Source organism: Stegostoma tigrinum, chromosome 27, assembly GCF_030684315.1.
Source record: "Stegostoma tigrinum isolate sSteTig4 chromosome 27, sSteTig4.hap1, whole genome shotgun sequence".
In the NCBI taxonomy this organism is placed as follows: domain Eukaryota; kingdom Metazoa; phylum Chordata; class Chondrichthyes; order Orectolobiformes; family Stegostomatidae; genus Stegostoma; species Stegostoma tigrinum.
The window spans coordinates 5,552,731-5,580,307 of NC_081380.1; the positions used below are offsets into that span (position 1 = coordinate 5,552,731).

The 27,577-nt window shown below is 39.2% G+C and overlaps 1 protein-coding gene across 2 annotated transcripts in view; it reads left to right on the forward strand.

The window, feature by feature from the left end:
- rffl (ring finger and FYVE-like domain containing E3 ubiquitin protein ligase) overlaps window positions 1-27,577 on the forward strand; it is an 82,225-nt gene extending 54,648 nt beyond the window's left edge. For both annotated transcript variants that reach the window (XM_048557367.2, XM_048557368.2), the window contains 4 exons: window positions 10,531-10,932; window positions 11,555-11,620; window positions 20,185-20,398; window positions 21,375-27,577. In XM_048557367.2, the coding sequence (XP_048413324.1) occupies window positions 10,531-10,932; window positions 11,555-11,620; window positions 20,185-20,398; window positions 21,375-21,556 (864 nt within the window). In that variant the 3' untranslated portion in view covers window positions 21,557-27,577. The remainder of the gene's footprint in view (window positions 1-10,530; window positions 10,933-11,554; window positions 11,621-20,184; window positions 20,399-21,374) is intronic.

The following is a 27,577-nucleotide window of genomic DNA, read 5'->3' on the forward strand; positions in this document are numbered from 1 at the left end:
AAACAACAACCCCCTAACAATAAAGGCCAAAATCTCATTAGCTGCCTTAGTTTGTTCTTTACAAAAGGCAAAAGTAATTACAATTTTCTGACGGAAGGTCTAGGCTTGAAATGTCAGCTTTCCTGCTCCTATGATGCTGCTTGGCCTGCTGTGTTCATCCAGCTGTACGCCTTGTTATCTCAGTAATTATGTAAATTAGTTAACTCCATTTTTTTTAATCCTCTTAAGTTGAAGAGTTTCCATCCCATTGGACATGGCATTGAAGAACTGTTGCCCTTTTTTTTCCATTTACACATGGTTGTATGGCTTTTTCATTTTCTGGAAACAATCTCTAATGAACTGTCTGGCAAACATCCTCTAAAACTGTGGACTGTTCACTCCTTCTCCACTCCTACATTCCAGTATACCTACCCTTTTTAACGTTCAGATTTTCATCTATACATGGCAGTTGAAATATAATATGGATAAATGTAAGTTAGCCATTTTAGTAGAAAAATCAGGAAGGTAGATTATTATCTGAATGGGGATTAAATTGGAAAAGGGCGAGGTGTAATGAGACCCTAATGTCCTTGTGCACCAGTTGCTGAAAGTAAGCACTGCAGGCGCAGCAGGCGATGAAGAAGGTAAATAGTATGTTGGCCCTCATAGTGAGTGGATTTAAATACAGGAGCAGGGGTATCTTGTTTCAATTGTACAAGGCATTGGAAAGATCACACCTGGTGTATTGTATACAGTTTTTTAGTTTCCTGATTTGAGGGATCGAAGAAAACAGGGACAAAGAGTGATAATGGGAACTGCAGATGCTGGAGAATCCAAGATAACAAAGTGTGGAGCTGGATGAACACAGCAGGCCAAGCAGCATCTCGGGGAGCACAAAAGCTGACGTTTCGGGCCTAGACCCTTCATCAGACCCTCTCTGATGAAGGTCTAGGCCTGAAACGTCAGCTTTTGTGCTTCTGAGATGCTGCTTGGTCTGCTGTGTTCATCCAGCTCCACACTTTGTTACCGGGGACAAAGAATGAATGGGGTTTTGAGTTAGATGATCAGCTATGATCATATTGAATGGTGGAGCAGGCTTGAAGGGACAGAGCCTACTATCCTGATCCTATGTTCGGTTTCTATTTATTGTGATCATTGCTTAATCAGCGTATGTACATGTGAAGCCAGAAAAACTATTGACTTCTCAATGTAGTAAAATACACTGAGTGTGTCATAGCTTTTGTATTTTATCAGTTCTTTCAGTCAGACCAGCGTTCAAAGTTTACCATGCTAAATGAGCCGAAAACTATCTACTTGGAATTTCAAAAGCAACAATATTGCATTTTCCACAGTGATGTGGCATTGGGTCTCTGAAATCATAATAATGGGATTCTGATATGAAATCTCTCCCAGTAAGCATGTTTAGTTTTTACTCAGAGAAGCCAAAAGGCATAACAATCGACATCAGTAGAACTTTAGGTTTCAGCATAAAAATAATTATCTCTTTGAGTTTTGGCCACACAGCTTTTGAGCATGCATGCTTCAAAAGGCTATACCCTGACTACTGCAACCTTGGTTTTAAAGGTCTGTGTTTTCCACATGAAGTAATTCACTCTGTATGCAGTACGTTACGTAGCTTTTTACACCTTTTAATTTTGGAATGCTCCCAAATGCTAGAACAGGCAGAAATACAACCAATTTTGCATTTTAGAGAAATTCAAGCTGATTTATTTTGAAGGAAATGGAAGGTTTTCATTCTTCTAAATCTTGAGCAGAAGCCACTGTGTTCTATTACTTTGATTTGTGTGTTTGAATCAAATTACAGAACTTATTTAAGATTCATGCTGAAACTATTGCCCTTCCACAGAAGTTTGATTGGTACTGAAACTTCTGTTGTGTATACCCACCAATCTTGTGACCATGTTCCCTTTGTCTTGTGCTCAAACCTGTTATTCCAGTCAGCAAGTTAAGTTCACTTTTACAACAATTCTCTTTTCACTTTATAAAGCTTCCACTCTGAAAGATTACTTAAGTGGTTACTGCTGTGCTCTCAATGTAGACTAACAATTCAGTGCTACCACAAAAGGGAGTGCTGCATTGTTAGAGGCTGCATCTTCTGAATGAAATATTAAGCCTGGGCGTTTTCTGCCCCCTCAAGTAGACATAAATGATCCAACTGCATTATTTGAAGATGTCTCACTGGTGTTCTGACCAATCTCTCTGAGTCAGTATCATTAAGGCAGACCGTCTAGTCATTATCGCACTGCTGATTAGTGAAACTTGCTATATGCAAATTTGCTCAAAGGGACTTCCAGCAGTAATACGAAAAATAAACTGTGCATCTGTGGCTTTTAAGAAAATTAAAGCTCCTTGGTTAATACTGCATTGGCTAGTTTAATTAATTTTAAGAATCTAAACAATGAGCTAATAAATGTTAAAGAATGTTATCTGAGGGCTGGGATTACAAATGGTACATGTATAAAAGGGATCAGGACTGTGCTGCCTGGCAGTTATAGTCGGAGCAAATTATTACAAAGGCTGGAATCTTGTAGTGAAAACAAAAAATGCTGGAAATCACAGCAGGTCAGGCAGCATCCAAGGAGACAGAGCAAGCTGATATTTCAAGACTACATGACACTTCATAAGAGCTCTGAAGAGTCATCTAGACTTGAGACATTAGCTTGCCATCTCTCCGTGGGTGCTGCCTGACCTGCTGTGATTTCCAGCATTTTTTGTTTTCTGGCATTATAGTGTTGGAAGATTCATTATCTAGCATTTATCATTATTATAGTAGTTCCTTTATTTTCTGGAGTACAGAAGGAAATGAGGTTGAAAGAAGATGAATATTGCAGGTGATGAGAGACATGAAGAAGTGATTAGAGGTCTCTGTGCTCGAAGTTATGGGACCGGTGAGGTGACTATGAATATGAGAGGAGAAAGAAAGGAGAAACACTAGAACTGCTAATCATAGAAGAGGACAAGTCAGGCTGTGAATAGGGATTTAGAATATGGAAGATGAGAAATTGCTAGTTATTGGGAGAGAATCTCTGAGAACCTCTCGGTTGGTGGAAGATGACCATTTTAAGGAAAACAAGAGAAAACAAGGTGATGAGCTCAAGGATGAGGTGGGATCATGAAAGTATGCTCTATAATAATGATTACAGAATCATGAAGATGGTTTGTAAAGCAGGTGATTGAATCATTTCAACCTAGCCAAACATCCAATGTGAGAGATGTTGTCAACTCTCAGCAAAGTCCTGGTCAAAATTAGTTAGTGAGGTAATCTACAATAAGTTACAAAATGGGGAATAAATGGCTTGTTTATGAATATATTAGCATTCTAGAAAGAAGTACAGTGATATTATTGCCTCCTAGGATTTTGCCAATAGATGGGCAGTGTTGATGGAGCTATGGAGATGCCAGTTGATTGAAAGATCAATTAAAGGAGAATGGGGGAATTCAAAGTTGTTGCTCAGAAAGAGGCATAACAGGTATCTTGAATTCCCCCTTTTCACAAACAAATACAGCTGACCAAGTGGGCCTGGAAGGAAGATGCATTTAAGGAACTAGAAGATAGGGTGGAAAGAGTAATTAGAGGAGCCATAAGTAGACAGGGAATTGAAACATTTGCAGGAATGAAAGTGGACATGTTTGTATTGGTTAGTGAAACAGGCTTACGAGTGGTCTCCTCTGGCTTCTAATTCTTATGTTCTTAAATTGACAAAAATTTTATCAAAATGTGCCCATAAGCTGAAGCTTCTCTGCCAGTACCCAGTTGAAACTCCATCTGCATATCTATGTGACCTGTACATGATAGTGTCACAACCAGGCATGCATTCTTTGCTTTCTGAACACTTGATGTGAAACTCAAATGTCATGTACCAAGTTTCCTGTGTTGGTTCGTTCAGAATGTGTGCTGCTGTGGATCCAGGAGTGGACGTGGCAAGTTGTCAAGAGAAGGTAACTTTCGCCATCTCTAGAAAACACAACTCTTCTTTTTTTATAAAAAAAATTCTAACCGAAATAACTGCTTTAAAATGGTTTCAGAGATAGTAAGAACTGCAGATGCTGGAGAATCCAAGACAACAAGGTTTAAAGCTGGATGAACACAGCAGGCCGAGCAAGAAAGCTGACGTTTTAAGCCTGGACACTTCTTCAGAAATGTTGCAGGGAGAAACGCTTCTGAAGGGTCTCAATGTTCTGAATGTAGACATTGTCATGGTTGGGGCCAAATTGGGAAGGCTTGAATGTAGACTGTAGTCCATTGGGGATGATCTGGTTCTGTAAGCAGGTACTAAGAAAGGTGATGTGGCTGTAGTATCTAGTTTGCTTCAGGACGGGGTCGAGCAGTTTCAAGGTCAAAGAGATTACGAGAGAATTGCAGTGGGAGAGGGAGATCCACTGAGGTTTTTCCGGAGGGGAGAGGGTAACTTCTTCAGGGTAGGCATCCTGAGAAGAGGCTTCCCGAAAAGTCGGCTTTCCTGCTCCTGTGATGCTGCTTGGCCTGCTGTGTTAACCCAGGTCTACACCTTGTTGCTTTAAAATGGAATCAGAGATAATGGGAACTGCAGATGCTGGAGATTCCAAGATAATAAAATGTGAGGCTGGATGAACACAGCAGGCCAAGCAGCATCTCAGGAGCACAAAAGCTGACGTTTCGGGCCTAGACCCTTCATCAGATGAAGGGTCTAGGCCCGAAACGTCAGCTTTTGTGCTCCTGAGATGCTGCTTGGCCTGCTGTGATCATCCAGCCTCACATTTTATTATCTTGCTTTAAAATGGAGCTGGGTTTGTGCAACCAGATCCTGAAATAATCTGTACAGGAGATGACCTTCAGAAATAGTCAGTGCTGTCCTTCTAACCTGCAGGAAAACAACCATTCATGAATGAGTGATCATATATATGAGCATAAGGAAAGAGAGAATTGGGCCTAATTCTAGAATTTAACTCATTGGCTTTATGATTCTTGGTGCCATCGTTGGTGCAGGCAGCTCCGTGACACAACAAACAATAAAGACACTAGCACTTCAGTTTCTATATGAATTCTTCCCCCTTCCCCTGTAGAGTTGTGGCCACAACAGTTTCAGGCAAACAGTCTGGTCATTTTGTGCACCTAAGATGCTGCTTGGCCTGCTGTGTTCATCCAGCTCTACACTTTGTTATCTCAGATTCTCCAGCATCTGCAGTTCCTATTATCTCTGATACAACATTAAATCTGGTCAAATTTCTGTTTGTAAGAGCTTGCTGTGTGCAAATTAATTGCCATGTTTCATATACTGCACACTGAAAGTATTTCATTAGCTGGAAAATGCTTTGGGGAACTTGTGAAAAGTGCTATGCAGGTCCAAGCCTTTTTTCAAATTCCCTTCATAAATGTTCCTAATTTCATTGGTTTGGGATGGAGTCTCGTTCTTTTGTTTTTAAATGTGTAACATGCCGAATGGCATAGTTACTTAGAACCCCTCAGTCCAATAAGGAAGTGGCATGTAGGTTTCCCCTACATTGCACAATTAATGTTTGACGAATGGCTGAGTGGCACGTTCTGTTGTAGTTGAGGATCATTCTAGCTTTAGCATATCATTCTGTAATCAACACTTCATCATGTGTTCATATATGTGGCAAATCGTCTTTGTAATTTACAGAGCACTTCGGAGAACCTTGCAGAAGTTCCCACCCCCACCCACTCTCCCACTGTAACATCAACTGGAATTGTGGAGAAATGGTGGCAAAAACTTTATTCATACAGCTTCCAGTAGTATCAAATTAGGTGAATGGGAGAATCCCATGAGAATTAATCATTCTCTAAACGTTTCTTTTGAAAGGAGAATCCATGTTCAAGAAGTCAATCCATCTGCAGCTGTAGTTACTAGCAATTTTTCCCATACTACTTATAGATTCTGAACTGTGCTGTTGGTGTCCCAGAAATACTTGTGTACTGAAGACCCTGAATAAAAGTTGAGAAACATACTTCAAAGTAGTAATTGGTATAATTGAGAAAGGGTACAACCATGCTGTAGTTTTTGATTGAGGAGAATTGATATTTTCTTCTTGATAATGTTTATGGATTTCTGTGGTTGCATATAGAGCATGTAGAGGACTGAAACCTACATTGTACTCCTTCCAATGTCAATACTCCCTTCTTAAGGTGTGGTGCCCAGAAATGCTCTCAGTACTCGAGTGTGGCAATGGTCCAAAAGAATTGACACTAGGAATGCTGCTTTATTAAAAATAAAACATATGCATATGGGCAGCCTTCCTGCTAATGTAATTTCTTCCGCACAACTGCCAGGCTCTCTGCACGGCAACGACTTCCAAATGGGAAATCAGTGTTGCGAAAGGTGTCTGTGTGCCAATCAATATTCATAGACTGTGAATTGTTATAAATATGTATAGCCACCTAGCTTGAAGTGAATGTTGTGTGGAGGGCATAATGTCAATTTAAGTGTTACAAGACTTGGAATAAAGCGAGGATAGAGAGGTAAAATTTAAAACAGACATAGACGACTGGCAGAATGAGTAGATGTGGTAGATGAAATCAATGCAGAGAGGTGAGGCAGGTTAGATTTCTTTTTGATATGAATTTCAAAGATAGGCATTATAATATCGAGGGCACAACCCAGATGCAGGTGCAGGAGCAGAAATATCTGGAAGGATGTGGACAAATTATTGAAGGTGGCAGGACAGGTTGAATTAGCAGTGAATAAAGAAGATGACATCATGGACTTTATAAATGGAAGCATCAATACAAAAGTAATGATAAATGTTTATAAAGCACAGGTTCCTCAATTGGAGTGTTGCCTGTAATTTTGGCAAATGCACCTTAGAAACGGTGCAAAGGCTTTCTTGAGTATGCAGAAAAGGTTCAAGATTGGTTGCACGTCACAGGGAATGGAGAGGTTGAGGTTATTCTCCCTGGAAAGTTGAATAATGAGGTTGAAGGTAGATTTAATTAAGTTGTCTTAAAACAAAAAGTTGAGGCCTAGACAAAGTAGATCAGAAGAGCCTACTTCCATTACCAGGGAATGCACAAGTGAACTAAATTCAGGCAGTGACTTTTGGCAAAGGCAAAAAAGGAAAACTTAATCAGTAACACAACTGGAAGAGTTTGTTTCTCTTGCTTATGCTGTCACTCACACTCATGCTCCCCACACCCCCCCAACTTCCCTCAGCCTCTTGAAAAATAACACCTATGAAAAAGCAAATTGATTAAACATCTATTCACTGAGAATTTAAAATAAAACTATAAATTTCACAATTGCTAAGGATAAAAAACTATGATTTCAGGCTGAAATCTAACATTTCAGAGTGTGATTTAGTTGCTTGCTAAAAGAATGTTTTTTTTGCGCTGTGGCCATAGGAAGGGAGCCAATCCACACCTCCTAACCTGGTTGTAACAACTTACAGGGTAGCAGAACAAGATGCGAAAGCTGGAGTAAGCTGAATAGCTCTTCGTCCATCAGCACAGATAAAGTGAGCGAAACGAGCTGTCTGTGTAGTTCACAGGAAACTGGCTTATCTCTTAACCCTGAGATAGCTTGTGGTGATGTTTAAACATTTCAACTCCAGTTGCAGATCAGGAATGTGTTCCTCTTCTGACTCGGACGTAGCAAGTGGTCTCAAAGTAGAATTTGTGTGTGGTCAGATAGCGGTCCTAAATGAGATCTGGGAGATAGGTAGAGGTTGCAGCCGGAATATGTCTGCATCTAAAAGGTTAAAAAGCTATTGAATTAAATTAAAATAGTTGCTCTTTATATTAGCACGTTTTCTTCTGATATGTACGCAGGGATGACTTTAATGACTGAAGACCAGATTGTTGGCAAACTTTCATGGTAGATACTTGTTTCTGGTTTTGGAATCTATGTTATACCGACTATATGACCACCCTAGTACATGCTAACCATGTTTAGCAATGCTGGAAACATTTACACTTTAAGTGTACATTTTTATGTACTTTTACTAACATGGATAGCTTCATGCATGTGATAACTCTTCAGTTCAGCAGTGATCTGTATTTCATGTGCCAGCGCGCTTAAAGCTGTTTCTGAAACGCCCCAAAATATGCTGCTTTTTGTCGTGTGAGGTGTTTCTGATGGAATTTATTTTTAAACATTTAACTCTTTCTCTCTCCGTACATGCTCCCAGACTGTGCAGGCTGTCCAACACTTCCTACTTTCAGATTTCCAGCATCTACAGTTTTTGCTTTTTTTAAACGACGATTCAACTGATTCAAAAAAAAACTCTCTTGTGGGGAAAAAATTGACTAAGTGTCTTTGTTAATGCTTTAAATATGCAAATTTAACCAACCTATAGAGCCTAGGATTGGAACTGATGTTCCTTTCAAAACTGTCCTGCCAACTGTGCAGTGTTAAAAATAGCACAGTACTTTTGGCAGGCTGTGAAAATTGTAATTGGTTTTCCCAATTAATTCAAAACAGATTTGAACCTTAACTTAAAACCCTTTTTAACCCTACATATGGAAAAAAAAGTTTTGTTTGCTAAACAGACATGAAATGAAATTACAAAAGTCTCTTTAGTCCTAGACTTTGAAAGCAATGATAGCTACACAAAATGTTTGTTCTCCCTAGCAGTCATCAAAAAATAAACTGTGCTAACTATTCATTACTCTTTTAAGTTGCCCACAAACATTTTTTAGGCTTTTACACAGGAACTTATGATTAGAAATCTTCCACAGTATGTGGGACTCATATGAATGGAGGAAGCAACTGTTGCTCCATAATCAGGCAATTGAGAATTATTCCCGACACTGCAGAGTCTGATCTGAAAGTATTGGTTTGTTCTTTAATAACGAAAACACTCACAAGCCTCACCCTTATTATCATAGGTAGTCCAGGCCATTGTATGCCAAATCCTTAAAAATGTATTTGCAAATTCTTTGTGATGAAGTGAACCTCTTGCTTTCTAAGAAAGGTGCTGAGGATGATGTGGAGACCATCATTTTTCCTCTTAATACTTGGATTCTTTTTCTTTGTTCATCCATACAACAGCGCTGTTTATCCAGTTGCTATTAGGAAACCTCTAGCTTGTTTCATTGTCTGTAATCAATAGAAAATTGCTAGAGAATCTCTGGGTTGCATTCTTAGGAAGATTTTCTTTAAATGAGATTGGTAATTGTAGTATTGTAACAAGGTCAGCTAAGTGGATCTCATAGAATGAGTTCCCTGATTGGGGCTGCTTATCAGATTCAGTCAGGGAGTCCTGGCTAACAGATAAACTGGAGTATCAGACATCCTGTCCACTCTGAGAGCTGGCTCTGAGGGAGCTGGATCAGCATCAAGGGTTTTCCACATGTATACACAGGGTGACCTGGTGACGGGATATCAGTCTGTGTGGAGTTATTTCACATCTATACCCTGTTTTAGAAACCTTGGCACCATGCAGTAGCAAAGCTTCTAATTCACATCAAGTGCAGCACAGGGGATTCTATAGTAATACAGTTGGGATGTGGAAGTCATGCATTCTTTTCCTTCTAATATTGTCTTAGACTTGGTGCCAAACTGGCTGAAGATGACAGAAAGAGAGAGAGGTAGGGGAGCTTTAGAGAAACATTTGGAGGATTGCGACCAATACAGTTTGGTGTGTGGACCTCTGAGGTTCATGTGCAGTGTTGACTTCCAAAACCCGAAGTCAATGTGTCAGCATATGCTGATCCTCAGAGCCTCCATGCAGATTACATGGAATGTTAGTTGGAAAAATGAAGAGAGACAAACCCATAACAGAACATGCCAAAGCCTTAATTCATAAACCTTTTTAAAATGTAAAGACAACAGCAGTCTTATGGGTTAAACAAAACTCTCCAGGAACAGGGAATATTAAAGTTTACAATCTCTTGATTACTTTTACCATTACACTTAAGGCCAGGAATCTGACCTGTAGACTAGTTGACAATTAAAACCTAAATAAATTCACTCACTGTTTACCCACCAGCTGGTGGATCTATGATCTTAAAAATACACTGCTTTACTGTGCCAAAAAGATAATACATTACATGCTACATAACCATAATACTTCTATCCCTATAAGACAATGAAGCACTTGCTTAGTTTGGGCAATGCTGTGGATCTTTTGTAAGTAATATATCAGAGCATTTCTGTCGGCACGGATACCACATTGCAAATGTTATGTTTTCCACAGATGCAAAACATTCTTAAAATGCTGTTGATTGTGGCCTATGTTTCTATTTCCATGCCAAAAGCCAATCAGTGTATTTCAATTTGCAAAAAGGTTTCAAAAGTTATTTGCCTGTAAATGATCTGCATGTCTGTTTCTCCTAATTTGTTAGAAAAGGGCACAGCTGCAAAATGACTCTAGTTCTTAAAATAACTGGTATAACCCTGCTTAACAAATGAATAATCTCCTGGAATATCAACTATTATGTTGGAAAATGAAACAATTCTTAGCATTACTAGTTTATTGTTTATTTTAGCAAAATGCTTAGTAGAAAGACAGAGCACTCTGAGTGAGAATTTGGCTTTAATTGTGTTTATAAAGTTGAATGGTGCACAGTGCCATTAACACTTCCTTTCTTTCCAGCATGTATGTGTGGACTGTAAGAAGGATTTCTGCACAGCCTGCTCTGTCCAACCTGAGAACAGTCCCAAAATGTGCCACACTTGTCAAAGATTCCGTGCCACTGACTTTGAACGAGGAGAGCTAATGAAACTGAAAGTGAAAGACTTGCGTGATTATCTCCAACTACATGAGATTTCAATGGAGATGTGCAGGGAGAAATCTGACTTGGTGGATCTCGTGCTGGGACAGCGACCTCCGACTGCCCCAACCCATCATGTGCATATTCCTGTTTATAGAATGGACAATCCTGAGCAGCAGTACTTCATTCCAAATACACACATGGGGACAACGGCATCTACCTCACGGGATGATCCACCACCATATGGAGCAAACAGCCCAGAACGGTCTCGGCAAGCAAACTTGGTAATTCATAAGTTTAGGATACTGAACAGTAGTCGTACAAGATATTTAAAAACTATATTTGTGTGTTTGTGCCAAACCTTAATTCTATATCAGCAGTAGGAAGAAGAAATGACAATTAAGTCGTATTTTGGTCAATAAGTCATTTGACTGTGTCTTGTAGAGAAGTTATAGATTTGCAACCCATTAAATGCAGCACAACAACTGAGTAAGGATGTATGTTCAAACCAAATTCATTAATTTTACAAAGTTTTAGTGGAAATTAATCATGTGCATGTATTTATGGGGTTGTCTTCCAGTATGGAAATAACAAACTTCCTTTGTTTAATAAAATAGTAGCTAATGGTGATGTCTTGTGTTTACTGGGGAAAACTGTAAAACAGTCTATTTAAATAACTTGAGTCAGCTGGTGGAGATCATTATCAATGGTTTGTGTTGTTCCCAAAGAAATTGAAAAAATGTTGGCCTGGCAGTGAACTCTAATTACAAATGATATCTGATCACTGATATATCCTTCAGTGTTAGTTGTGAGCTTTTTTAATCTAATGAATCAATTTCATTTTCATTTCATTGACCATTTTGGACTATGAGTATAATGCAATTTTTCTTGTTTTTACACACATAGTTGAACACAGAAATGTCAATGGAGAATCAGAATGAGTCTGTGTCACAAGTGGAGGATGAGACTGAGGTGTGTTGCATCTTAACTTTTGGTGCTATATTGAGTTCTGTTTTGTTTTTAGAATTCTGTAAATGATACCAGTACAAGATAGCCAGTGGTGATGTTTTCTAAAGTAAATAATAATTTTGTATGTACTATATTGATCATACTTTTAATCAAAATGATCTGTTTTTATTGAGCAGGATCAATTATATTCCACCCCACAGATTTTCACAGAAAACCACTGTAGTGCTAATACAAAACAGCAGGCGTTCAAACTTGGCAGCTATTCATCTCAAGATTCCAATCATCTTAACTAATAATTTTCTGACAGTTGTAACTCTTGAACTGTTGTGATATTGCTGTCTTCTAGTCCATGATGATGGTTCTACAATCTAGAAAATTCAGCAAGATCAAAACCAATCCACCAGCTTTGCTGTTACCACTTAAAACCTGGTAGTTTAAGTCATTAGGACCAGGGGATTTATCAGCTTTTAAATCCCATTAGTTTTCCCAGTCTTCTATTTTTAATTTTAATTGCATTTATGTTTCTCAGTCTCATTAGCTAAGGACCCTTTACACAGCATGTTGTTGTAAAACTTGGACTTTAAAGGTTCAGAAAAGATTTACAAGGTTGTTGCCACAGTTGGAGGCTTTGAGGTATAGGGAGGGGCTGAGTAGGTTGTCGGGTTTTCTCTGGAGCATTGAGACTGGGGTGATCTTAGAGGCTTATAAAATCATGAGGGGCATGGATATGGTGAACAGTCATGGCCTTTTTCCTACAATAGTGGAGTCCAAAACTGGAAAGCATAGATTTAAAGTGAGAGGGGGAAGATTAAAAGGGACCTAAGGGACAATATTTTCAGGTAGAGGGTGGTGCCAGTATGGACTGAGCTGTCAGAGAAAGTGATAGAGGCTGGTGCAGTTACAGCATTTAAAAAGGCATCTAGATGGATAAATGAACAGAAAGGGTTTAGATCGATATGGGCCAAATGCTGGCAAATGGGACTAGATTAATTTAGGATGTCTGGTTGGCATGAACAAGTTAGACCAAAGGGTCTGTTTCTATGCAGCACGTCTTGGTGACTTTCTGATTCTATGACATCAATGAATGGGTATAACAGAGAAAGCATGACCAAGAAGTTTGCAGATTCTATGAAAATTGTCTTTGTGGTTGATAATGATGAAGAAAGGAAGTAGATTACAAGAATATATCAATGGACTTATTAGGGGCTTTGATAAGTTTCAAATAGAATTCACTGAGAGGAGTGTAAGGGAACGCATTTGGGGAGAACAAGAAAGGCAAAGGCACAGTTCTGAAAAGTTTAGAGAAACAGGAACCTTGAAATGGTCCAGAAGGAATAAAAGATGCTTTCCTTTAGGAACATTGGATGTGGAGTAGACCATTTGCCTCTTCAAGCTGCTTAATAAGATCACTGCTGATCTCTCAATAGTACTTTTTATTTGCCCCCCCATGACCCTAGACTCAGTTATCAATCAAAAATCTAAGTCAGCCTTGGGAAAAAATTTAAAGATCTAGCTTCCTTTATCTTTACTACCATCTTTAAAGACCCCCTGAGAAAAAAATATTTCCTTCTTATTGGTGTCTTAAAAGGGAAACCTCTCATTAAGGCTCCCCTACAAGAGAAAACACCTTTGTATTGTCCACACTATCCAGGCCCCTCATGGTTTAGCATGTTTCAATAAGATCACCTCCACCTCTTCTAAACTCCAGAAGATGTAGACGTAACGTGTTCAACTTACTTCATAAGAATCATACTTCAGTCCACGGATGAGGCCTATGAACTTTGCATCCTAGACAAATTGCATTTTTTAAAATTAAATAACAAAAATAGACCTGTACGGAATGCTCTGGATGTGGCCTCATACAACTGCTGTAAACCTTCCTAAACTTGTATCCCACTCACCTTGCAAATTGTTGTGTGCCTGAATACTAACTTTGGACAAGTTCACATTTATCCACATTATACTCTGTCTGACTTCTTTTGCCATTTACTATCTATATCTCTTTGAAGTCTTTGCAAATCCTCTTTACAATTTACTTTGCCACTCATTTTTGGTATCGGTTGCAAATTTAGCAACCATACATTTGGTCCTCTCATCCAAGTTGTTGATACAGATTATAAATTGTTCAGGACCAGTACTGTTCCCTGTGGCAGTCCAAAGGTTGCAGTTTATCAATCTGAAAATGACCCAATTCTCCCTACTGTTTGCTTCCCATGAATAAACCAATTTTTATTCATGACAATATATTTACCCCTTCTCCATGAGCTCTTGTCTTGTGTAGCTGCATTGTTGTGGTATCTTAACAACTGTTTTATGGAAATTCGAGTATACTAATCTAATGGTTCTGCTGTGAATGTGTCAAAAAACTCTAGCCCATTGTTTAAACACAATTTCCCTTTCATAAAGCCATATTGACTCTGTCTGATCAAGTCATTAATTGCTAAGTATCCTGCTTATAATATATTGATTTAAACACCTCTGCTATGACAGATGTTAGGCTAACTGGCATGTAGTTTCCTGCCTACTGCCCTCACTTTCTTGAATAAAATGTTACATTTTTTAAGATTTGGCAGTTATGGGACTCTTCCAGAACCTAAAGAAATTTTGAAAATTATAACCAATGCACTCACTATCTGCACTGCTACTTTCTTTAAGACCTTAGGATGCAGGTCATCTGATCCTAAGGACTTTTCAGCCTTTTGGGTTCACTAGTTTGCCTGGCAGTGGTGATCGTCTTAAGTTTAGCCCTCATTATCACCTCTTGATTTTCCGTTATCTTTGGGAAGTTTTCTCCATCATCTGGCATGAAGCAGACATACACTACCTGTTCAAAGCCTCTGCTATTTCTATTTTCATGATCAATTCCACAAATACTCCTTCTAGAGGACCAGTATAAGATTTTAGTTAAATATTTCCTATTCAAATACTTGTAAAATCTCTTGCTTTCAGTTTTCACATTGCTAGATATTTTCTTTCTTACTCTGCTTTCTGCCTCTTTATTGTATTTTTAGCCATACTTTGTCAATTTTTTGTCTGCTCAGTCCCCTGACCAACCACTACTCCTTGTAGATTTAATGTTTCTTTCAACTTAGCCTATCTTATCTTGCACATTTTGTTACAGATGGCCCTCTTATCTCCAAGAGCCTTTCTTTCTCACTGCAATAAATGTTCGGTTATTAAATATCTCCATATAGATCTGCCACTGTAACTCCACTGACTTAACCTTTTAACCCAGTTTTCCACCTTAGCCGCCTCTCTTTTCATGGGCTCATAGTGACCCTTATTTACAATTTAAACATTAATCATGGACCACATTTTTCCCTTGCTAACCCCTGTCTCATTATTAACTTGCACAACTAATGAGGTATGGATTAGTTAACCAAGCATTAAATATGCTTTATTGCAACATTCATTCATATTAACAAAATGCAAACACTTTCAACTTGTAGGGAATACTGTCTGTTAAGACATGAGGTGATCGACCTCTGCATTGAGATTCTTTGTTCTGTCGCTGGGTCACTGACCCAGGGTTCCTTTTGTGTGTTGACCCTAGTTTCTTGTTATATCTAACGTTTCCTTCAGGACTTATGTTTCACCTGGGTCTCTGCCTTTATTTCTGAGTCAACCAGTGATGGACGACCCAATGCCCAATGTCTTCTGTTCCACTCAGCCACCTCTAGGTTCAGTTTTTAGGAGCAAACAGAGTTTTAGGTCCGGTGACCGTTCCTCAGAACTGAGGAAGTAGGACAGTTCAGAGGAAGGGTCACTGGACCTGAAAAGTTAACTCTGATTTTGTTCTTCACAGATGCTGCCAAACCTGCTGAGCTTTTCCAGCAACTTCTGTTGTTGTTCCTGATTTACAGCACCCACAGTTCTTTTGGTTTTTATCTAGAATACCCTTTCTTGGAATCCAGCATATAAGAGCAAGGACACTGTTATAATTGCATAAGTATTAGATTGCAGCTAGAGTCCTAAATATCTCATTCCTGGAGGGATATGATTGCAGAAGAGTCTTACAATGATGTTGTCCCGAATAAAGATTTTTAGCGATGAGGGAAGATTATTCTTCCATTTATGTCAGCCTTTAATGTCAGGGCTTTCTCACCTCTCTTTTATTTGCAATTTTGCCTCTTTTGCAAAAGTCAAGTAACCTAGAATATTTACTTCCTAACATTGGTCACTCTGCAATCACATCTCAGCAATATTTTAAATTCATTTATACTCTTAGCACCATTTTTAGGCATAGACCCTATCGTTTTCCCTTCCCATTATTTTCCCTGATGTGGCCTTGGTCATTATTGCCCCACTAGTATTATAAAATTCTATATGATCCTGACATCATTTGTTTAGGTTTCAGCTAATTTACTGCCCTTCTGTGGTCTTGGCTTTTCTGTTCCGGCTTTGAATTGTACCCTCATCTGAACCTTCCCTCACCTGTATTGAGTAGAAGCTCATTCGATATCTGAGTTATGAATACAGTGGAGCCCGACCCAAAAGACCTGCTGCCTCCTTCCATTGTTGTTGTACTAGTGGCTTATTTATCAAAGCCTTTTCCTGCTGTACCAATCTTTCATCCACATTTAAACTTGTGTGTCTGCATTCTCATTTCTGAGAATCAGAGATAATAGTTGAATGATTATTACATTTGAAATTTTGTTTTATACTTTTGGACACCAGTCCCTGTACTACCTCAGTCATTAGTTTCTAGGTGGACACAGCAATTGGTTCCTCCTGTTACTCCAGGTTCTTTCAGCTGCAAGACGTGTCCTTAACCCTGCACGTGAGCAGAGCTTCAAAACTCTCAGTCTCAGGTTCAGGAAATGTTATCATCTGGCTAAGCCATCTCTAACCACTATCAGATACCTTTTCACTGTACCTAATTGAATGACCTTGTTTTGTCAAAAAGCCGAAATTAGTCTTCTCCTCCTCCATGAAATCTTTGCTTCGTTCAAAGCAATACTGCATACCTTGTACCTGTTGGACAATGATGAAGGCTGAACCTCCTCCACGACTGCATCTGTGCTCCCCTTGCCTACCTAAATCAATCATGCTGTCCCTGACCATTAACCAGATGTAAATTAGAACATAGGGCAGTACAGCACAGTACAGACCCTTCAGCCCACGATGTTGTGCTGACCTATTATCCTACTAAGATCATACTACCCCACATACCTTACAATTTACTATCCTCCATGTGCCTATCCAAGAATTGCTTAAAAGTCTCTAATGTAGCTGACCCCACTAACACTGCCGGCAGTGCATTCCACACACCCACCGCTCTCTGTGTAAAGAACCGACCTCTGACATCTCCCCTATACTTTCCTCCAATCACTTCAAAATTATGCCCCCTCATATAGTCGTTTCTGCCTTGGGAAAAAGTCTCTGACTATCCACTCTGTCTATGCGTCTCATTATCTTGTAAACCTCTATCAAGTCACCCCTCAACCTTTTTCACTCCAATGAGAAAAGCCCTAGCTCCCTCAACCTTTTCTCACAAGACTTGCCCTCCAGTCCAGGCAGCATCCTGGTAAATCTCCTCTACACCCTCTAAAGCTCCCACAGCTTTCGTATAATGAGGTGACCAGAACTGAACATAATATTCCAAGTGTGGTCTACCAAGAGTTTTATAGAGCTGCACCATAACCTCATGGCTCTTAAACTGAATTTCCCTGCCAATGAAAGTCAACACACCGTACGCCTTCTTTACAACCCTATGAACTTATGTCGCAACTTTGAGGGATCTACGGATGTGTACTCAAAGATCCCTCTGTTCCTCCACACTGCTGAGAATCCAGTCATTAACCCTGTGTTCTGCATTCAAATTCAGCCTTCCAAATGAATCACTCCATACTTTTCTGGGTTGAATTCTATCTGCCCAGCTCTGTATCCTGTCAATGTCCCATTGCAACCTACAACAGCCCTCCACGCTGTCCACAACTCCCCAAACTTTCGTGTCATCGGCAAACTTACTAACCCACCGTTCCACTTCCTCATCCAAGTCAGTTATAAAGATCACCATCCAAGTCATTTTATGAAGATCACGTGTTACCTAAATGTTACAAATTGTTACCTAAACGAAGAGATGTGATTGTGTCCTTGGTCAAATTGGCCAAGTAATCTCCCCGACCCCTTCCTGATGCCTTGCCTTATCTGCACTGTAGACTCCAGCTCAACAGCTCGCAGCTAAAACCCCTGAAAGTGCAGATGCTCACTTCGCCTGTGGTCGCCCGAGATTACTGCACTTTTCAAAGTGCTTCAGAGGCAGAACACCTCCTTCACTGCAATCTTTATCTGATGTTTTTGTATAAAATTAATTAAATTCGATTTCACTATATCTGAACTGTCTCTTAACCCACACTTGATTAAAACCCAACCTGTCGTCTTAATTAGAGATAATGGGAACTGCAGATGCTGGAGAATCTGAGATAACAAGGTGTGGAGCTGGATGAACACAGTAGGCCAAGCAGCATCTTAGGAGCACAAAAGCTGACGTTTTGGGCCTAGACCCTTCATCAGAAAAGGGGGATGGGGAGAGAGTTATGGAATAAATAGGGAGAGAGGGGGAGGCGGATTGAAGATGGATAGAGGAGAAGATAGGTGGGGAGGTCGGGAGGGGATAGGTCAGTCCGGGGAGGACGGACAGGTCAAGGGGGCAGGATGAGGTTAGTAGGTAGGAAATGGAGGTGCGGGTTGAGGTGGGAGGAGAGGATAGGTGAGAGGAAGAACAGGTTAGGGAGGTGGGGTTGAGCTGGACTGGTTTTGGCATGCAGTGGTGAGAGGGGAGATTTTGAAACTTATGAAATCCCTACCTCTTCCTCCGTTGCATTGATGACTGTATCGGCGCCGCCTCGTGCTCCCAAGAGGAGCTCGAACAATTCATCTACTTCACCAACACCTTCCACCCCAACCTCAACTTCACCTGAACCATCTCCAACACATCCCTCACGTTCCTGGAGCTCTCTGTCTCCATCTCAGGCAACTACCTAGAAAAGAATATGCATTTCAAGCCCACTGACTCCTGCAGCTACCTAGAATACACCTCCTCCCACTCACCCTCCTACAAAAATTCCATCCCCTATTACCATTCCTTTGCCTCCGCTGCATCTACTCCCAGGATGAGGCATTCCACTCCCGTACATCCCAGATGTCCTCGTTCTTCAAGGACCACAACTTTCCCCCTGCAATGGTTGAGAACGCCCTCGACCATGTCTCCTGCAATTCCCGCAACTCATCCCTCACACCCCGGCCCCGCAATAACCGCCAAAAGAGAATCCCCCTCAGCCTCACATACCACCCTACCAACCTCCAGATACAACGCATCATCCTCCGACACTTCTGCCATCTAGAATCCGACCCCACCACCAAAGACGTTTTTCCCTCCCCACTCTTGTCTGCCTTCCAGAGAGACCACACTCTCCGGGACTCCCTTGTCTGCTCCACACTCCACTCCAACCCCACCACTTCCGGCACTTTTCCCTGCAACCACAGGAAGTGCTACACCTGCCCCCACACCACCTCCTTCACCCCCATCCCAGGTCCCAAGATGACTTACCACATCAAGCAGACGTTCACCTGCACATCTGCCAACGTGGTATGCTGCATCCTCTGTACCTGTTGTGGCTACCTCTACACTGGGAAAACCAAGTGGAGGCTTGGGAACCACTTCGTAGAACACCTACGCTCGGTTTGCAATAAACAACTGCACCTCCCAGTCGCGAACCATTTTAACTCCCCCTCCCATTCCTTTGATGACATGTCCATCATGGGCCTCCTGCAGTGCCACAATGATGTCACCCGAAGGTTGCAGGAACAGCAACTCATATTCTGCTTGGGAACCCTGCAGCCCAATTGTATTAATGTCGATTTCACAAGCCTCTCAATCTCCCGTCCCCCCACTGCATCCCAAAACCAGCCCAGCTCGTCCCCGCCTCCCTAACCTGTCATTGCTCTCACCTCAAGCCGCACCTCCATTTCCTACCTACTAACCTCATCCTACCCCCTTGACCTGTCCGTCCTCCCCGAACTGACCTATCCCGTCCTTGCCTCACCACCAATACTCTCCTCTCCACCTATCTTCTCTTCTATTCATCTTCGATCCACCTCCCCCCTCTCCCTAGTTATTTCACAACCCTCTTCCTCCTCCCCTTTTCTGATGAAGGGTCTAGGCCTGAAACGTCAGCTTTTGTGTTCCTAAGATGCTGCTTGGCCTACTGTGTTCATCCAGCTCCACACTTTCTTATCTTGCTATCGTCTTAATTACTTGACATGCCAGGATAGCAGCCACAACCTGGTTTAAGCGAACTCCATTCCTTGATGAAATGTGGGATTGGCTCTCTTTAAGTGCTTTGATATCAATAGGGGCAATCATTTTTCACCATAATCGTAAATTAGCTACCTTGTAAAGTTTGTTTGATCAAGGTGGGAGACCTTATCGTACAATGCAAAATGTTAGTCCAATAGTTACTGGTTTGCAGAATGAATGATTGTGTTTTTGCTTGAAAATTTAAATATCAAATCTCAGTCCCTGTAATCAATAATTCTATCTATTTGGGTCTTGTTTGTCCTAGTCCATTGATTCTGAGGAGATCGCTGCCCCAGGACAGCACCGAGCCTCCCTGTCAGATCTGACTTGCATAGAAGATATTGAAGCTCTTACAGTACGTCAGCTAAAAGAAATACTAGCACGAAATTTTGTAAATTACAAAGGGTGTTGTGAAAAGTGGGAGCTGATGGAGCGAGTGACAAGGCTATATAATGAACAAAAAGATCTTCAGAATCAAGGTAAGAGGATTTCTATATTGTTAGATAACTATGATTGATATTTCATTTTGTTGTTTGGTATATGCCTATTTTGAATCTAATTTCTTTTGACAGTTTGAGTACTAAACACAACGGGGTAATAATTTGTATTAACCCCATAATAATCCCATAAACTTGTCATAAATAGGTACAGATTAATTTGGAGGAGATTGGCCACTTTGGGTATTCATCCTTCAGAAACATTTGAAAACTGGCTATGCTGTAGTCTGTTATCAATTGTAGCCTTACTTGAAGAGTTCTGTTCCCAAGGAAGAAATGCAGATGCAATAAATTTGATTATTTTCTAGATTTGCACCCAACATTTGTCTAATATTGTCCTTTTGATACAAACTGAAAGGATCCTTGATCCTGATGATTGGGGGCTCTAATGGGAACTGTGGAAAAATATTATCAATGTCCCAGTGTAAGCTTTCCATTTGTAACAGAAGCAAGCCTGTGGTCTGCATTGTTAATACTGATCGGTGTTGAAATGTTGTTAGTTTTGTTCTGGGTTGAAGCTGGACAAACTCTTAACTTGAACATCTGTAGCCATTAGAGAGTTAAGTTGGCTGACTTCAAACTCAGAACCTTGAGGTGAAAATTTGGGTAAAATATTGGTGTCCTTGCAGTTTTGTTTGTGCTCCTCTATTTTGGCCAGAGCTAATCTGTGGAATGTGATGTTCGATTAACAAACTAAAATTGTGGTGACAGACTGAGATCAGTGACAAGACAGCACTCTCTGCTTATATGCCTTGATTTAGGCAGATAATTTGTTAATGTTGAGACTGTAGGTGAAAACTATAAATAGAAAGCATTTCATTCCTCAAGTTTGACATTCTGACTTTGACAAAAGTTCATATTTTCATTTTCAGTTTCAACCTCTTTGCTATTCGATGGTTGCAGTCTGCACCATAATGATGGCATTTTCCGATAACTAACTATTCTTTTCTTTGTTTAGGTGGGAATGAATCATTGGGTGTCGAAGAGAATCTCTGTAAAATTTGCATGGACTCTCCAATTGACTGTGTGCTGCTTGAGTGTGGCCATATGGTCACATGTACCAAGTGTGGGAAGCGCATGAGTGAGTGCCCCATCTGCAGGCAGTTTGTTATCCGGGCTGTACATGTCTTCAAGTCTTGAATAACTGCAACTACTGTGAAACCATATCAGATCAATTGGAGACGTGCATTTTCACAACCCAGACCCAGGCTGCTGATTTAAACATATCTGACTGCTGTTACTACTAGTAAGTCAGCTAATGCATTTTGACCTCACTGAATGAAAACACTATTATGTAGAAAATATTTATATAAAGTATATATCATTTACCTTGGATAGGTTGAAAGGGTGTCTTTCCAACTAACCTTCTCCTACTCTAGAAAGTAAGGTAAGAATGAATGAGAGAAGTATGATTGGAAAGAGAAGTACAAGAAAAAGCCAAAACAGAACGAAGTTAAGCTAGAATCACTGATCTTGTGGCACTCCATGGAACAGGTATGGTTGAGTTGTAGCTTTTGACTTATTTTGAAAATTGCAGGTGAGTTGACAGAACACGAGAACAGGCCGGAAGCAGCAGAGAGAAAAGGAAGTAATTAAATATAAGCTAGCCTCTATTTGAGATATTTGGTACATTTTGAAGAAGTATATGCTTATGTTTTGGTCATTCAAAGTTTATCAGAATGGCTGCAGACACCTTAGAAATAGTGCAATTTGTTTTTTTTTGTAGTTCCTTGGGATGGATTGGTCATTAAATTATACTTTGGAAACTTACATGAGAAATTAAAGTAGAAGAAATGGAGCTGCACTAAAATAAGCAAGTGTTGGTACATGGTCATCATGCTAATTGTCAGAATGCCAGTGGAGCAAATGAAGTTCCTTCAATTCCAGCTGAAACCTAGCTCCGTTCCCGATTTATTTAGCTCAATTTTTACATCTAAAACCAGTGAAGTGATTTAGGTATATTATCACAATGTAGAAATGTGAGTTTTGCTATTTGACAAAACCTCGACCAGCAGTTAAATGTACATTGGGTTGATAAAATGCACCATCTTCATCTTATTGTGCCCCAAATCTTTAAATTAAACGTGAATCCCTGTATTTTTTACACTTCAGTGCTATCTGAATTTTCCTGTGCTTCATAGACCGAATGTGTATATTTCAAGATCAGTACATGTGCACAATTTAAAAACATAAGTTTATTATTTAAATCCAGCCTATTGATCTTTAATGTTGCATTGATGCCTACAGTGCAATAATGGCATGTAAATGTTTACAAGATTATAAAACCAGTTAAAGTTCAAACAATGTAACATTGTACATTCTGTTAATATTTAACTGATTTCTGCCTGCTGACCATCCAAATTGAGTGGTTGGTCCCAGTGCCCTCGTATTTTATCAAATCTATTTTGTCTCTTTGTAGGTATTGGTTTTCCATTTTTGATTGTACCCTATAAAATTTCATTCCTCATTTCCTTCTCTTCACCCTCAAAATCAAACAAAACCATGATACCAAATGAACTTATTATGAAGTGTCTTTTATTAAGGAATATTCAATTCAGTTGTGCCTTGTAGTTGCTGACTTGTATAGTGCTTTACTTGCCAAGTAAGTTTTCAATATGTAAAGATATTGGTATATTAATGTTTGGATTCTAATCAATTTGATTCTAATCAATCTGTCAATCATTTGACCTGTACTTGCAGTTATTCTAATAATGGAGAATTACAGCTTTTGCCCACTTGCAGAGACATGTTTACAGATACCCACTTTTTCTCAGGATTGAAGGCCTTTCTCCTGCCACAATTTTCTTCAACTGCATTCTTCCCATTTTAATCCTGTTCTCTAGCATAGGGTTAATTTAACTTGCAAACTAACTGTGCATATATTTGAAATGGTGCTCTTTGTAGCTTTAAAGTAATAACTCGGAAGTATGAAAAACAATGTCTCAGTTGTTGCGTTTACATTAATGCAAATATTTGAGAAGCCTTGATGATCCTGGACCAGAACATTGTAAAATGCGATTTGTGAATTATACCTTTAATCTGCCAGGCCCTTTCATCCTGTAAACTTCAAAATCCTGGATAAAGGTACATTAGCACTAACCACCTTTCCACAAATGCCAAAAATGGATGAGCAAATAACATAGGTCTCCAACTGAGTCCAAGAAGAGCTCCTGTCAAAGGTTTCGACATGGATTTCCTGGTGTTATACAGAAATTAAAAACCATATAAATCTCTCACATAATCCCTTTTTGTGTTGCATCCATTTTGGCAGCAACGGTGTATTTTCATGGGAAGAATTACATCAAGTAGTCATCCTCTAGTTCATAAATGCCACCTTGAGTCTGCCTGAAATCAGGAAATGCTGTACTATAGGAATACTGTACTGTTTCACGCTTTGTTTTAGTTCTTTTTGCCTCTGTCCATCCTAAAATATCAGGTGAATGCTGTTGTAGTGTGTGGATGTATGGTATGCCTAATCTGAGGGGCAGGAGTTTGCTGTTGAGTGAAGCTCTTCAAAGATTGCCCTTTGTGTATGCACACAAACCAATACAGGAGAGGAAGGAAAGTGTAGTGTTGAAACCTAATTGGTGTGGCTGAGAGGTTAGTTTGAAGTGGTGTGCTGGATGTGTTTAACACACACAGTAGATTGCATGCAAAGATTTCATTGAGATAATGGAGGAACAGGGGAGAGAGGGGTGCATTTCTTAAACCTTCTCCTGCTCTTTCACTATAACTAGCCAGGGAACCTCCCACCTTTTGCCAAAGTTATACTAGGTGGAAGCCCCAGGGAGATTAGCCTTCAATTTATTTAAATATCTTGGAATCGTACTTATGTTAAAGTAATGAATGTAAAGGCTGGACTTTGGGGGGGCAAAAAAAAGGCATTCCTACAGTTCGCTGACGTTTCTACAACTATAGTGAACTGCAGTGTTTACAGCTTTACCGGGTGCTCTATTTGTTGCCTACAAGCATATCTTAAAACAAATGTAATATCTTTTGCTGTCTTATTGCAAAATGGCTTCTGCATAAAGCACTGTGATATGGACAATCTACTGAAAGTTCAATTCCACTATTGTCTTTCTAAATGAGATTTTCTATTATATGAATCTCTAATTGGAAGTTACAAACCAAAAACATGTTCTTTTTATAAAAGCCAGCAACTGTGGATGCTGGAAACCTGAAATAAAACAATGCTGGAGAAACTCACCAGATCTTGCTGCATCTGTAGAGAGAGAAACATTTAATGTTTCAAGTCCAAAGTGACTTCTTAAGAACTCATTCCAATGCACTTTTATTTGCTTCCCCTTTCATGGACATTCATCTTATCTTGAGTGTTTCTGCACTGAGATCTTTACCACATTCCAGTTTCTCTGGTGTTTTGCAAATCGGCACATAATTGTACAATAATTGTGTTTGGAGAATAAGAATCTTCATAGCGAGATGAACTTAGTCTTTCCCTTCCAACTCAGTATGTGCTGTGCTTCTGTTTCATAGTGCTCTCTTAATAGTGTTATTTATTTATTTTAATTGATTCAGACTCCGGTAGTTTACAGACCTTATAAAGTGGACAGACTGGGGGATTTGGCTGATTATTCCTAATACAAAACTGACATCTTGTATAATCTAAAAGTTACAAAAATCAAGATGTTGTATGAAGTGCCTTAGATATTATTTAAAATCTTTTTGATGTGGAGGTGCTGGTGTTGGACTGGGAGGGACAAAGTCAGAAGTCACACGACACCAAGTTATAGTCCAACAGGTTTATTTGAAATCACAAGCTTTTGGAGTTGCTCCATTGTCAGGTAAATCTTGGTTAAGTTGAGGGGGTGGAAAGGGTATCTTTATACACAGAATGGAAATAAAAGGCAAGCATTTTTTTTGGTTCTGTCAGCCCAGCTGCTTTAAAGGGAAATGATAATAGTCCTTTAAAAGGAAAGAAAAAGTTATTGGTCGATACAAACTCCCATTTTAAAGACGTCAGGGCCAGTTTTCTTTTTACTTCCATTTGAGCAGTGACATTGCCAACACTGTGTGTCTGCTGAGAGGCTCCTAAACAGCCAGAACTTAATTGGCAAAACAACCTGGAAATCATGTGATAAGTTCACCAGCTGATAATGTTGTGCCCTGGGTTCCAGTAATTCTGAAATTGGCGTCCATCCAACCCACAATTATTTTTTTTAAAGTTGTTCTGATTGTAAACATCAGAACAGCGGTGCAGTGACGGAGTTCTGGGGGAAAAGAAATCAGGAAATCCTAGAATGACTCAGCAGATCAGTGAAGAATCAGTTACCCTTACAGGTCAATGACATTTTATCAGCTATATGTTGATTTAAAATAAAGCTACTTTCCCCAAAAGTCCCCTTAAAAACACATACAAAGTATTCTTTTTATGCATAAAATGACACAACATTATGTTCAATTTGTACCACCCTATTATCAAGTTTGGAGTTTGCATTCTGAGGTTATCTGACCATTGTCCCATGTTATTTTTTGGACTATTGAGAGACAAATACCTTCATTTCTAACCATTTGTTACTTGAATTGACTAAAATGTATAAATGAAGGAAGATTTCAGCAAAAGGCTAATGGATGCTATACATGACTTTGAGCTAAGAAAGTGAAAGCTGTTATCACTTGTTTTATATGTCCTTCATTACTACTAAACCCAGATCTATGAAGTTTGTCCATGAAGGACATGCCCATTGCTCAGTCAACAGTATAGTGGAAATGAAAGCGTTCTAGATCAAGTAATCTGTACCTTAGTAGCAAATTATACATGGGCTGTGATTTAGTTTTGAAACACGTGAAGAGATAATCAGCTATCAGACTAATTTCATTATGTTAATTTTTTCCACTAAAAATTAATACTTAAAGTATTTTCATATCCAAATACTTTAAATGCCTCATTTGAATAAAACGTAAAATCAATGTATTATCAGTAAGGCTGCATTTGAAACAGAAATGGAATGGACGTGTTAACCCTAAGTCAATAGAATAACTTGTTTATTGCGCAGTTAAAATCAGATGGCTATTTTTACTGATTTAATTATGGTGTAACAGCACTGGAAACTACTTTGCCTGAGAACTTGACCTTACTTTCTGCTTGTATTTCACGTTAGTACTTTCTGCATCAAAAGAAATTGGTGTGAATTTAATTAACAGAGCTAATTTATTGGAAATGGCAATCTAAAGCAATCCCTTTGTGAAAGCTTTACTAACTGAAATACCATATTACGTTATCCATTTGTCTTCCAAACTTTCAAGATCTACCTAAGTTTAGCTTATTTTAAACTTGCCACTTTTCAGCTCCTCATCTATCTGGGTACTTGTTTTAAATCCGGTCTCTACTTTTTAAAATCAAGATTTATCTTAAAAACAAGATTAATTAACAGGATTTAACAATGTAACTTTAATTTGAAAGTCAGTGTGGGTAAATGAAAGGTGAAGAAACTCATGATGATGTAAATCCATTTTCAGGCCAGACTAAGAGAAATAACTGAAAAAAACTTACAAATAAAAGTTTTCTCCTCACTTCATTTTGTAATAAAACAAAAAATGTTTTGTTGCAAAACAATACTGGTGTGATTTTTAAAAAAATCAAGTGGAGCTTGTCCTGTGAAGACTGGTGTTTAAAAAATATTTACATGGGAAGTACATATCTCTAGTTGAATATATAATTTCAAAAACATTAATGCATTGATAGGTTTTTGTTTTTGTTAAGTATTATTTTAAACAATAAATCTTGAATATAACAGCATTGAATGCAATTTTTTTTGTAATGCAACTGACTGTGTCAGGAGCAGAATTAAGAATAAGGCATAAAATGCTTCAGTTCTTCTGTCATATGAGTAGCTTTTATTGAATTTATTTTCACTTTGTGGGGTTTATTGTTTCCTTTTTCTACTGCTTTGGGAAAGAAATGAATAGTTCTGCAGAGACGTGGGTAGACTAAATGACATTGTCATTTATTGTGCTAACCCGTATGTTCCATGGACATGGTCTGATAAGTTTGTAATCTATCATTTCTCTACACTGGAAAATATTGTTTTATCAGAATAAGCAGAAATTTTATATTGGTTATATGGAAAATTCCTGGAATCAGCTTCTTGGCTAATTTTAAAGTTTGTATAAATGTCCTTGTACACAGTTTTAGATTTCATT